Source organism: Cuculus canorus, chromosome 2 (assembly GCF_017976375.1).
Source record: "Cuculus canorus isolate bCucCan1 chromosome 2, bCucCan1.pri, whole genome shotgun sequence".
In the NCBI taxonomy this organism is placed as follows: domain Eukaryota; kingdom Metazoa; phylum Chordata; class Aves; order Cuculiformes; family Cuculidae; genus Cuculus; species Cuculus canorus.
The window spans coordinates 3959294-3972685 of record NC_071402.1 but is presented as its reverse complement, the minus strand read 5'-3'; the positions used below and the strand labels follow the sequence as shown (position 1 = coordinate 3972685).

General features: G+C 42.6%; 1 protein-coding gene across 7 annotated transcripts in view; it reads right to left on the bottom strand.

Annotated features, from left to right (window-relative positions):
* The window catches only part of TSNARE1 (t-SNARE domain containing 1), a 520265-nt gene that overhangs the window by 397511 nt on the left and 109362 nt on the right, over positions 1-13392 (bottom strand). For all 7 annotated transcript variants that reach the window (XM_054057786.1, XM_054057779.1, XM_054057785.1 and 4 more), the window contains one exon: positions 1429-1551. In XM_054057786.1, the coding sequence (XP_053913761.1) occupies positions 1429-1513 (85 nt within the window). In that variant the 5' untranslated portion in view covers positions 1514-1551. The remainder of the gene's footprint in view (positions 1-1428; positions 1552-13392) is intronic.

The following is a 13392-nucleotide window of genomic DNA, read 5'->3' as shown; positions in this document are numbered from 1 at the left end:
CAGAAAACCAAGAGAAACCTCTCTGCTTCTTTTATATTTCCAGCTAGGAGGAACAGCTATTTGCAAAAGAAAGAAATGTTTCCTGAAGACCATTATCAACTCTCAAAACCTAAAAACCAAGGCAGGCTGCCTTAATGAACAACCCAGTCAATGGAGGGCAACTGAAGAGAGAGGTGGTGTTCTTCCTCAGTACAAAGCGATCGGTAATGTAGCCCTTTGCCACTTCCAAAATCTTCTTTCCTGATTATTCTGCAGGTGTCTGAGCTCCCAGTTATGTCTACGCCGTAGCCACTGCAGCCTCACCCTGCAGTGCAAGCTAGACCCAAGACCAAAACTGAATGCAAGAACATGCTCCAATTGGTAAACCATGCTGAAAGCCAGACTAGATTAATCCAGTTCCAGTCCTACAGCAATTACCCATCTGGATCAGGATCTAGTGCACATCTGGGTAGCTGGAGATGTAGTCTTATCTGCCCATTGGCAAGTGGGTCATCACTTTAACAGTAGCTCAGAAGTGAGCAGAATGAGACCTACCGTCCACCTCCATGCACAGGCTAGCCCCACATCAACAGGGAAAATTGCTGTGCTACCTAGAGTTCTTCTGGCAAAGGATGCCTCCTACAACTTCCTTGTGTCAAGAAGGTGACACAGTAGAGTCAACGTCTTCAACACACAAAAGCAGGAGGTTATAATAATTAGCTGCACTATATGACAGTTATGACAGCTCTTTTATGAAATGCAGCTTTGACTTGCACATTTGGGACCATTTCAGATACACAGGTTGACACCTGGATGCTTTTCTCTTTCTACTTTAGCATTTCTAGAATCCTTTGAGGCAAGGGGGAACAGGTAAGGAAAGCACATCTGATCTTTGCTTAAAAACATGCCACAAAAATAGAATCTACAGTCATTTGCAAGGTATTGTTTATGGTTTCAGCAAGCATTTCTTGAGCGAGCTCCACATTCAAGCACATTCAAGCAGCTTCCACAGCTCTTAAGATATCCTGTGTGGAAGAAGAGCCTGTTGTGCTTTGCACATCTTCTTATCTAATCCTATCATCAGTGTACATACAATCAGCAACAATTTAGGGAAACGTCTTTAAAAGATGCTATGGGGATGAGGAAAGACACAAGCAGGTCTAGTGAATATTCCACATTTCTTCTCATAGTATCCCAAAATATCTCCAAAATCTTCATCAGCGCTGGTCTCCCACTTTGCAGGTTAAAGTCCAGAGCACGTTAAGATGTGGTGATTCATACAAATCAAACCCAACAAATTTTGGGTTTTGCCTTTGCAAATCACTATCAGAAATGATCTCTAGAGAGAGTGTGATATTTATACATCAGCCACACTGAACATGAGCAAGTAAAACTTCAGTCCCCAGAGATTCAAGTAGAATAAATTACAGCAAGGGATCAATACTTTACCAAGAGGCTGATAGCCTTGTCTCGAAGGGCCTCCAAATGGATTCCTGCTCCCAAATCCACTCCCATCAATGGATCCATAAGACATTTTCTAGGTAGCAATTGATGCAGGATTATATTTCAAACCTAAGAAAAGAGAAGAAGACAGATACAACACTGTTAAAAGTCAGTTAAACCCCAGTATTTTAAGAAAAAAGGGAGGAAAAAGAGGAAAATGAAAAAATACAGGACTAACTCCAAACTTCAGGATGCCCACCTGTGAAGAATAAAAGAACAAAAATCCTGGTTTCCTGGACTATGGTTGATCTCAGGGGTAAACAACTCATTTGACCTCTCTGTGCCTGATTTTCTTCAGTAATATAGGGCAACCATTTATCTGTTTCAGCCATGGCAAGACTTTTACTTCCTCGCCGTTCACAAAGTGCTTTGAGATCCTGAGCTGGTAGGCAAAGACCAGGCACTCAATCAAAAAAAGGTAATGCTGTCTTCTGGAACATTACCATTACACAGCTGGCTAGGAGTCTATCCATCATACTGCAGTCTTGATGAGCTCTCAAAAGAGACAGTTTACTGCTATATTATAAGCTTCTGGGCCTCTAGTATAAATATTGGAGCCAGAGTTATTTTTCTTTGCTGTTTCTTAAAAAAAACCAAAAAAACAAGAAAAAAAAAAAAAACCAAAACAGAAAAGAAAGCTGCAAGGCCTAAGGTTGCTGCAGCAGAATGAAATCAGTGCAGCGCTGTTAGAGAAAGACTACTCGTCTTTTCCACTTCCTCATCCACAGGTGTTGTTTGCCTACAGCCCTCAGATACCTTCCAGAATTTCCACAAGGCCCCAGAACTTTGATATTCAAAATCATTAACTGTAAGGCATGGAGATGATGACGACAAAGAAAGAGAAGAGATAAAAGTGCTGCATCAGTTGGGGCATGATACAGGACGAAACCCAGCTGCTGCTCTCTTACACCAAGGCTACAAAAAACAAAACAAAACAAACAAACAAAAAAAAAACAAAAGGGGAAAATCTAGAGGCTGATGATAGTGATTTACTATCCCCAGAAAATGTAGAAGACAACACTGCCTACTAGGTAGACTTCATCAAGGAGCAATGCAGGGATGTTGCAGTATAGCAGCATGGGAAAGTCCAGTAAGAGAGAACCGATTGATGTGAGATGATTAGGAATATCACTTGACCTTGATGCAGGGAGTTGTTCTGTCTGCTAGAATTCACTTGTTAACTGAAGGACAACCAAAAAAATCTGGGACCACAAACTACCTCCAACAAGCATGTGCAATCAGTATAACAGAATCAGAGATTGGAAGAAACTTTTGAAGCCCATCCAGTCCAACCCCGCTGCAGTTAGCAAGGACATCTTCAACCAGATCAGGTTGCTAAGAGACCCATCCAACCTGACCTTGAATATTTCCGGGGATGAGGCATCTCCCACCTCTCTAGGCAACCTGTTTCAGTGTTTCACCTGCCCTCATAGTAAGAAGTCTCTTCCTTATGTCTAGTCTAAATCTCCCCTCTTTTAGTTTAAAACCATTACCCCTTGTCCTGTTGCTACAGGGCCTGCTAAAAAGTCATAGAATCATAGAATAGTTAGAGTTGGAAGGGACGTTAAAGATCATCTAGTTCCACCCCCCCTGCCATGGGTAGGGACATCCCACTAGAAAAGGCTGCCCAATGCCCATCCAACCTGGCCTTGAACACCTCCAGTGATGGGGCATCCACAACCTCCCCTGGCAACCTCTTCCAGCGTCTCACCACTCTCATGGTGAAGAGATTCTTCTTAATGTCTACTCTAAATCTGCCCCTCTGCAGTTTATACCTGTTCCCCCTCATTCTGTCCCCACAAGCCTTTATGAATAGCCCCTCTCCAGCTCTCCTGTAGGCCCCTTTCAGGTACTGTAAGGTCGCTGTAAGATATCTCTTCTCTAGACTGAACAAGCCCCACTCTCTCAGTCTGTCCTTGTATGGAAGGTGCTCCAGGCCTCCGATCATCTTCATAGCCCTCCTCTGGACCCGTTCCAGCGGCTCCATATCCTTCTTACACTGAGGATGCCAGAATTGGACACAGTATTCCAGATGAGATCTCACAAGAGAGGAATAGAGGGGCAGAATCACTCCCCTCGACCTACTGGCCATGCATCTTTTGATGCAGACCAGGATACAGTTGGCCTTCTGGGCTGTGAGCGCACATTGACGGCTCATGTAGAGCTTCTCATTGACCAGCACCCCCAAGTCCTTCTCTGCAGGGCTGCTTTCAATCACATCATCCCCCATCATGTACTGAAAATGGGGATTACCCCACTTTCAGTACATAATGTTCCCTTCTTTCTTATAAGCCCCCTTTAAGTATCAAAGGACCAAAATAAGGTCGCGCCACAGCCTTCTTTTCTCCAGCCTTTCCTAATAGGAGAGGTGCTCTAGGCCTCTGATCACATCTCTGGCCTTCTCTAGACTGCTCCAACAGTTCCATGTGTTTCCAGTGCTGAGAAAGATGTCACAGTGTAACGCTTAATGACATGAGGTGCAATGCTTCGTTCTGGGTTTGGATACTCAAACTGCCCATGTCCTGGACCAAACTCTTTCCCTCTGATGTGCAAAAAAGTTGGGAATGGCCTCAAGTTTGTAAGTGCTTCTTGATACATAATGATGTGGTGTCCCTGCCCATGGCAGAGGGATTGGAACTGGATGATCTTCAAGGTCACTTCTAACCTAAACCATTCTATAATTCTATGACATCTTGATGTATGCACTGATAGATGCCTCAGCAGAGGGCTGAAGTCACTTTTGCAGTAAAGGAGAGGTGTACTTGCAACTATTCCTTTGTTTTGTCATCCATGAAGAGCAAAGCTCCCGAAATTCCCAGTTCTGGACTGTACTGGAACAGCCTAATGATCTCAGACACATTTTGTACTTCATTCTCCTTTTTTTCTTTCATAGTATCAAAACCAAGCAAAAAACTACTGCTGAGGTTTGCCAGACAGGGAAATTCTAAGACTAAAGGTAATCACTCACCATTCTTCCTTAATTGGGCCAGACACATAAAAGAAGATGAAAGTACAACTGTCTTAAGGGAGCAAGGGATGGGAGTTAAATCCATTAAAAGTGGAGAAAGTCCAGAGCACAGCTTCTTCACCCAGCCTCAGTGTACCACATACACACATAATCTGAGGCTGCAGGTACCCCTAGGCCATAAATCCTTTGCTTTAGGAAAACAACTTTCGGTCCAAACCTATGCTAGCACACCTGCAGTAGCCCAAGCAGCCAGAGAGAGAATGAGTGTGTGTATCTGTGTTTGCATTGAGGAGATAGAAAATGAAATAACCAAGAGGGGAAGTTAAAAGAAGCCACCTGCAACCCAAAGGCTTCCAAGGCACTCAATGACACCACAATCAATCACATCAATCTTTAAGTTGAAAGAGAGTAGATTTAACTTAGCTAATAGGAAGGAATTTTTTACTGCGAGGGTTGTGAAGCACTGGAACAGGTTTCCCAGAGAAGTTGTGGAAGTCCTGTCCCTTGTGGTGTTTAAGACCCAGTCAGATGAGGCTCTGAGCAACCTGATCCAGCGGGAGGTGTCCCTGCCCATGGCAGGAGGGTCAAAATGGATGATCTTTAAGGTGCCTTCCAACTCAAAGCATTCTATGATTCTATGACTGCATAATATGTCAGGCATGTAAAATTATAAGCATCATAGAAGTAATGGAAGTTCATCACGATCACTAAACACTACAAGAAACAAATGAAGACTTACTTAGGAAGTCTGTGGTGGAACAGATCTTCCCTCTCTCTCAGTTTAGCCCACAACTACCACAATAACACTACCTCCATTGCAAAATGCAACACAAGATCCAGCAATACTTCTACTTGGGAAAATAAGGGGACACAGAAGACAGTTGAAAGAAAACTTCTGGGGAGGGGTAAGGAGTTATTTTATTTATCTTACCTCCCAGCTTGGCTACAGATTAAGACCACTATAAGCAGGGAAGTGGGACAATCAAACAGCTTGAAAACTGTTTGTGTACAGAGATTGATGCTGACACATCCTTCCTTTTTAGAGATAAGCAAGTGGAAGCATTTATGACCACGACTTCCCCAAGGCCACATACAACAAATGTGGAGTGAAAGTCTACATCATGCTGTAAGATGACTTGATTACAACTGGGCAAATGCTCCTTTGGCAAACACTGAATGCATCTATTTTTTCTCCAACAGAGTGGTATGAAAGGGGGAGAGAAGAGAGGCTTTTAGAACATTCCAAATGTTTCATATTGATTTGCCATTTTCAAAACATGCTTCCATTTCAAAACTTTTTTTCCCTGTGCGGGAGAAAAAAAGAAAGAACTGAAAACAAAATATTTTGGTTTAGTTTAAACAACATTTTTAGCAACAACCACTTCCCACCCCACCCTACCAAGCCATTGAAAAAATCCCTAATCACACAGCTCCGGAACCACACTCCTACCCTGCAGTAATATATTTACAGGGAAATTTAAGAGCAGATCTAAATGCCTTTAATTTGATTGGCAATAAAAGCATTTCCCTCCCCATGGCACCTCCCAAGTCTTTTGTCTACTGCTCCTCAGGGAAACTTGTCCAATTTGCTGTGAAGGCACTTTGCACAAATTGGAACAAGCATTGCCTAACACCCTGGATACAGAAAAAATAAAATAAAAAAAGAATAATAAGAAAAAAAAAAAAATATTGCAGCTTTATCCTCATCTCCTAAACACAAATGAAGGATCAACCACACCTAAGCCAGATAAAAAGGACACCTACCCTGCCAGAGGCATGAATTTGTCTTTTAATGACATGCAGCTACCGCCTGCTTTGTATATTCGGTGAAACACTAGCACAGGCTGTGCAGAGAAGTTGTTGACTTCCCATCTTTGGAGACATTCAAGTCTTGGCTGAATGTGGGCCTGAGTAGCCTGCTCTAATTGACCCTGCTCTGAGCAGGATGATTGGACAAGATGACCTCCAGAGGTTCTATCCCACCTCAGAGGTTCTGTGATTCTGTGATTTTCCTTTTATGATGCCCGAAGCAGCTTAGGAGTCATTCATGTCCTCCTTGGCAGACTGGAGAACCCTTACTATACCTATTTACTGAATGAGTGGAGAAACAAAGAGTAAGAAAATTGCACTCCCATCAGCTTTATTTCCATCACCTGGAAACTAAGAATCTGATGGTAAAAGACAGAGTACAGCCAGCATGCATCTGGTTATATCAAACCAATACTAACTCCTTTACGCAACAAGTTAGCAGGCAGTGGAGTTAGCAGAAAAGCAGCAGTTATCATATCTTTATCCTATTAGAAGTTTACTTGCATGGCAGAAGAAATGGATTGTAGGTGCAGGTGATATTTTTACTTAGAAAAATGCTCCCAGCGGACTGTTGACATAACCGAAGAAGAAACCCTGAAAGGCCCATCAAGCTCTGCTCTCCCTATTTGTATTTTGAACAGTGAGCTGGGTGATGAAAAAGGGATTAGCCTCATTAAACCCACACACGAAACCAAACAGGGAGGATAGATGACAGTTTCAGCATTCAGAGCAATTGTAACATACCAGAAGTGATGTTTGACAAAGAAAATAAGATGCGACATAATTCAGGTCAACTGTAGGGACCAGAATTTAAAAGCAGCAAAGAATTGCATGAATGGGGGATGGGGAACAACTGTCCAGTGCTGCAGCGAAGGATGGAGGGATGCTGTAGACTGCCAGCTGAGCATGAATGCAACTGTGAAAGTGGAAGACATCATCGTGGGATGTATAAGTAGGATTACAATCTTCTAGACAGGTGAAATAAACCTTTTGCTTGACCCCACACTGCAGAGTCCTCAGCTATAGGGAATCAGGTTTTACCAGGTAGTGAAGAGAGTCTAGAGAGACTTGGAGAATGACAACAGGTCAACAAAACATGACCTGCTAGGAAAGACTGAGTAAATGGGATTGCTTTGCCTACAGAAGGGAAGATTGATGGGAAAACTTGAGCCTTCAAATCTGTGCAAAGCTGCTGCAAAAAGACATTTCATTCGTGTTGGACAAGACAAGGGAATATCTCTAATCCAAAGCAGGAAAGATGAAGTGAGACACTGGGAGAGCCTATGAGGAAGGACAGAGCACCTCTAGGAACAGGCAATACGGGGAAGGTCACCTGAAGATGATAAGACTAGCCAATGCTGGTCAAAGGCCAATACTGGGTCCAATCCTGTTTAATATCTTCTTTAATGATCTCAGTGATGGGGCAGACTGTATCCTCAGCAAGCCTGCTGATGGCATCAAACTGGGAGGAGTGGCTGATACACCAAAGGATTGTGCTGCCGTTCAGAGGGACCTGGACAAGCTGGAGAAATGAGCCAACATCACAGAATAGTTGATGAGACCATCTAGACAAAACCCATCTGCTCAAAGCAGGATCAGCTACACCAGTTGGCCCAGGATTGTGTCCAGTTGGTTTTTAAATACGTCCAAGGATGGAGACTGCACAATCTCTCTGGCATTTGACATCCAGAAACTGGAGTATCTCCTTGTAATCTGACATCATCAAAGTGCAAAGTGTTTATGGGATGGGAGGAAGGGGTCACACAGCTAATGTGATCTACTGCAAAAGTGGTCACAGACACAGAACTTCCAGACTCACAAACAACTTCCAGTCCTGCATCCCAGGCTGAGCCTTCACTCTTTTCAGGACAGACCCAACACATTGTAGGGAGGACCTTTAGATTCCTCAGGGAAGAGCATTAGGAACTGGGCTGTGGATTCAGTCAAACCTTCTGGCAGGCTAACAGCCAGCTGAAGCCATGACCAGGCATCCATTCCTTGCCCTGAATTTCACAGTGAGCTGTTGGAGCTGCTGGACTCCTCACCATGATTTCTTGTGCATGGGGAGCGGCACTGCTACCAAAACCAAATTGTTTCTGATTACTGTTCAGCTCTAGAAAAATAAAATCATAGACACTTCGGATAACAATCACCCACCTTCAATGAATGCAGGGGGTGGTGAGAGCAACGTCTCTCTTGTACTCTATTCCCAGCTCTACCACTGCCTTGCTGATGGAGAAGTGCCTTTGCTGAGGCCTTCAGAAGTGATTAGCGATGACAACACCTTCATTTCTGGATGACCAACTAGAGATACATTTTTCCAAGATTTTTAACGCAGATAAAATCCTCGTATCAACCAGCCTGACCTTCTTCATAAAGAGAGAGCAGTTCATTTCACATAAATCATCTTCATGCATCAACCCCTACAGCCTCCGGTCAGACCAGGTCACCTCTTTCCACAAGAGCCTCTCCAAGGCTCCAGTTAATGAAGAATCAGCTCCAGCCATTCCCTTAGCAGAGCTGTGTCTTTTCACCTCTTGAACTTCACTGTTTGATCTCTGTGTTGCCTCTTAACCTTCTCTCAGATGAACAAAACTCCCTTTTATGTCACACTAGTGTTATTGTTTACCAGCACATACAAATCACAAGAGAAAGGGAGAACACACAAATCACAAGAAGGGAGAATACTTAGCATTTTCTTGCTTCCCATACAGTTACCTCTGTTTCCCTGCATGTAAAGTGGATAGACAGAGTCCTCCTTTTGGCAGGATTAACTTGATTAATATGAAAGATTTTTTGAAGCCGTGAGATGAAAGGGCAGATTTGCAAAGCATAGTGCTTTTCCAAATCCCCTCTAACAGTTTAGTCCCCAGAGTTGACTCTGACACTCATGTCACAGACATGACACTTTTTAGCTTCTCTTCCCAGGAATTTTCTCAATTATTAAGGTGCTGGGTTTGGCTGGGATAGAGTTAATTTTCTTCAGCCAGGACAACAGACCCCAACTGACTAAAGGGATATTCCACACCATATGACACCACACTCAGTATATAAAGCTGGGGGAAGAAGAAGGTAATGGACATTTGGAGTGATGGTGTTTGTCTTCCCAAGTAATCATTATATGTGATGGAGCCTTACTTTCCAGGAGACGGCTGAATACTTCCTTGTGGATGGGAAACAGTGAATGAATTCCTTGTTTTGCTTTGCTTGCATGCACTTTTGCTTTACCTACTAAACTTAGCTCCATCTATGTGTTTTCTCACTCTACCCTTCCAATTCACTACTCCACCCACCAGTTAGGAATGAGTGAGCAGTGGTGTGGTGTTTAGCTTCCAGGTAGGGTTAAACCACAACACTTAAACCCAAATCTGAATATATCTTTCTGCTGTTCACCTGGAAAAATATCCCTTTCCATTCTCTAAGAGAGGATGAGTTTATGAATAAGCTCTGCTGTTGTCAATAGTTTTAACACTGAGATGGTGTAATTGCACAAATCCCTGAGTGCTCGCTGAACCTCATAACATGACTGTCAAAGGTCAATCAGAATAGCTGTAGGGAGTTACTTTCTTCTTTCTTAGACTGTGTCTTTGAGGTAATTTATGCTGCTTTGGATCTTTTGTGATGTTTGTAATATTAGTGTTGCATTCTTGGACGGCTTTGGGCAGGCAAGGCAAGGAAAGCAGTGTTCAGGAGCTGAAGAAGTGACTGTCAGGAGAGGTCCAGGAGTGAAGCCCTGCATGCAGTGGGTATAAGGATGTAGCAAAACACATGCTTCCACCCATTTCTCTTCCCCATTAAGTTTTAATGAAGATGGAAGGTCCTCGGAGAGTGAAATCATCTCTGTCCTTATGGCCTAAGAAGCACATCGTCTAGCCTAGGCTGACACAGCATAAAATATGGCAACAACAACCGCCACCCAGGGCATAATATCTATAATCAGACCTTGTACAAAGTGAATTGGCTTCCAGAAACTTCTAGAGACACACATATAGTATTTGACAGGCACAATGTCACTTATGACTGTAAACAACCTGATTCAACACACTGAAGCTCTTGTCTACCCTCCTCCAGCTGAAGTGTACTACAGAGTGAAGCGAACGCCCACAGCCTTAAGGCATTTTGGAGTAGGTGCAAAGTAAAACCAGCATGAATTATCTCAGAAACGAGCTGCTTCTGCTGTTCTGGAGATTTGCTAAGGAAAAATGAGAAAAATTCTCTTTTTGCATTCTTGCTCATCAAAGCCTTATTTCAGGAAAGCATCTGATCACTTTTTAATAGATTTAGTTTTTCTTCCCTGTGGTATAGCTGCCATCATAGATGTCTCCAGAAGCAGAGCAGTTTGTCTCAAGAACAGCTACTATCAGGACAGGCTGCGAAGTCAGAGATAGCAGAATAAGACATCCATGACATTTCATGGAGATATATACTGAGCCACAAATAGCGTCAGTTGGCTCTCTGTGCTTCTAATTTGGATGACATTAAGGGCTCGGGCTGGTCTCAGCACACTTGATCGCAACCTCCTCATTCTTCTACCAGCTCAGCAAGTCTATGCAAACCCAACAGGAACAGTTTCTGTTTAACCCCTTCTTTCAAGAGTCAGTCATTCCAAAGATTTGCAGCTAACAGCCCCTATCAGGTACACCAGACCCCTTTTTTTGTCAATCACAAAGCACCTCCATCCCCACCAAGCACATGAAGCCTCCATCTAAGACCTCCTATTGTTAGAAGACTTTACATCTGGTGGACTGACACACAACATAAGGGAGAAGGAAACTATAAGCAACAGAGATAGGAAGGAATGAATGCCTGCAAATCTGTATACATTTCACATTACACAAATGTCTGCGTATCAGACACAACAGAGGCAAGACAAGCACTCCGGAAGCCTGTTGTGCTCCTTTCATGTTAGTCCTAGTTGCCACAGACCTTTCTTCCACATCAACCTCACTGCCTGTCTTCTCACAAAAGAGCTGAAGGCAGTCTTCAAATCCTGCCAAGTGGCAGCAGAGACCGGCTGGTCTCAGGCAAATGCCAAGGATAAGGACTAGATACGTTTTGTTCAGCTTAGGATTCTCCGATTCAGAGACCCCCTTGCTTAAGCTGTATAAACTTATTGAGAGGAAAAGTAGATATTTAGGGCTGGTAGAAAAGAGTCCTCCATCAAAAGGCTCACAGATGCCATGGAAAGATGGATGCCTTCCATCTTCAAAGCACAAGGCAGCACACACTGAAACAGTTTGGTTCTCAAAAACTGCAGCTAAGTGTGATAAATGACAAAGTGGCTGCACTAGCAAGGTCAACCCTCAGGACCTAAATATCTTTTCACCTGGAGAAGCAATCAGTCTTCCTTGATACTGAGGTATTTAGATCAAGAGAAAAGAAGGAAGATTGTCTCTGGGAGACCAAAGATGTTTTGGAGTGTACTGTCACTGAGTCCTATGTAACATTTTCTACTGTTCATCTCCAGCTATATGGATGGCACTGCTTAGATGACTTAGTGCCAGCTCACTGTTAGCTCAGTTTGATCGGTATGTGATGTCATTCTTCCTGTTTACTAAACTGACATTAATATAAGTTTTAGTAAGAAGGTTGTTCCTGTGTTGATGGTTGGAGTTGATGATCTTAGAGGTCTTTTCCAATCTTAACAATTCTATGATTCTATAAACAACAGTTCTTGCTCCTGCAGGAGAAGGCAACCTAGACAGCTTCTAGTCTTGAATTCCCTTAGTATCAATGCTCTGAAACAGTACCTGTTCTAATCCACCAGGAGGTTTATTGCCACCTTCTATCCGCTGTTTTGGGTCATGTTTACTTTTTGTAAACCTTGTATGTAGAATAGTCTTAATCTATCCATATGCTAGACAAACACAGAAATATTACATATATCAGTGAACAGCAAAATTAAATTTCCAGTCAGTTCAGAATCTTGGTTTCATCTGCCTTTTCACTGGTTACAAAAGATGAATATTAATCTTTATTCGCTGTAAAAAAAGACAGGGAGGAGGAAAACAGAGAACAGGTAGCTGGTGTCTAGCTTGCTGCTGTGACGTTAGAGTAAACTTATTAATTATAGAATAGTACATGAACAAATTGACAAACTGCAACACACTAAGTCAGCTTAACAAAATTAGAAATAGCATTTATAAAACTATATTGGATTTCAACAGAATCAGGAAAAATACATCTGAACAGTTTTCAGTCAACATCTTGACAGACCCACAATGTTTTAGGGAAAGTAGAAGCAGGGTAAAATGGGATACACAAATTAATCAAGTCCCTAAAACCCAGGATCCTGCTCCCTCATAACCCAGCATCACTCTTTCCTATGTACCACTTACCAAAGTAGAAATACTGCTATTCCATGCACATGATCAGAATATATCTCAGCCTAACTTCTCATATATACAGATGTACACCGGTAGTCATATTACAAATAAATGTCCGCAGAAATTTAAATAAGAAACAGCATAGTCTAGTGATAAGACACAGTACACAGAAATTCAAGAATCTACTTCTAAATATGGTATCAATTCATCAAGGAACAGTAAACAAGTTGGTATCTTCATATCAGGTATCCTACCAGGACCATGAAATATGACAGAAGTCAGTTAAGCATGGTGTAAATCAGGTCAACAGATGGATGCGTAGAGGACTATCACATTGGCCATATGATGGAGAGCAGTCTCTGAACCCTAATGCCTAGGGGAGAAAAAGATTGAGCCCAGGGATATCAGGAGGGTGTTCTACTTGGGATTTTTGGAGGTAGTCACAAATTCACACAGCCAAGGTGAGAAATAGAGATACCTAAAAATATTTCAGGGATATCAGAGAGGAGAAAATAGTTTAACACAATCGAAAGCAGTGACTAGCTGGAACATGGGCATAAAGACAACTACTATGCAATCATCACTGAACAATGAAATCATTAGTCGTTGCCTTCCACTAAGAATAACCTCAAAGAAGGTCAAAAAAACCTACTTATCCACCTATGCAAAACACCTTAGGAATACTGCGTTCAAACAAATACTAGTCACCTTCCCTTCTTCACGTAAGTTATCTTGCTCATAAAGAAGAAAAGAGGGCAGCTCATACACAACATCAGTCTCTGCTGGCAACTATCCTTTTGACATTTC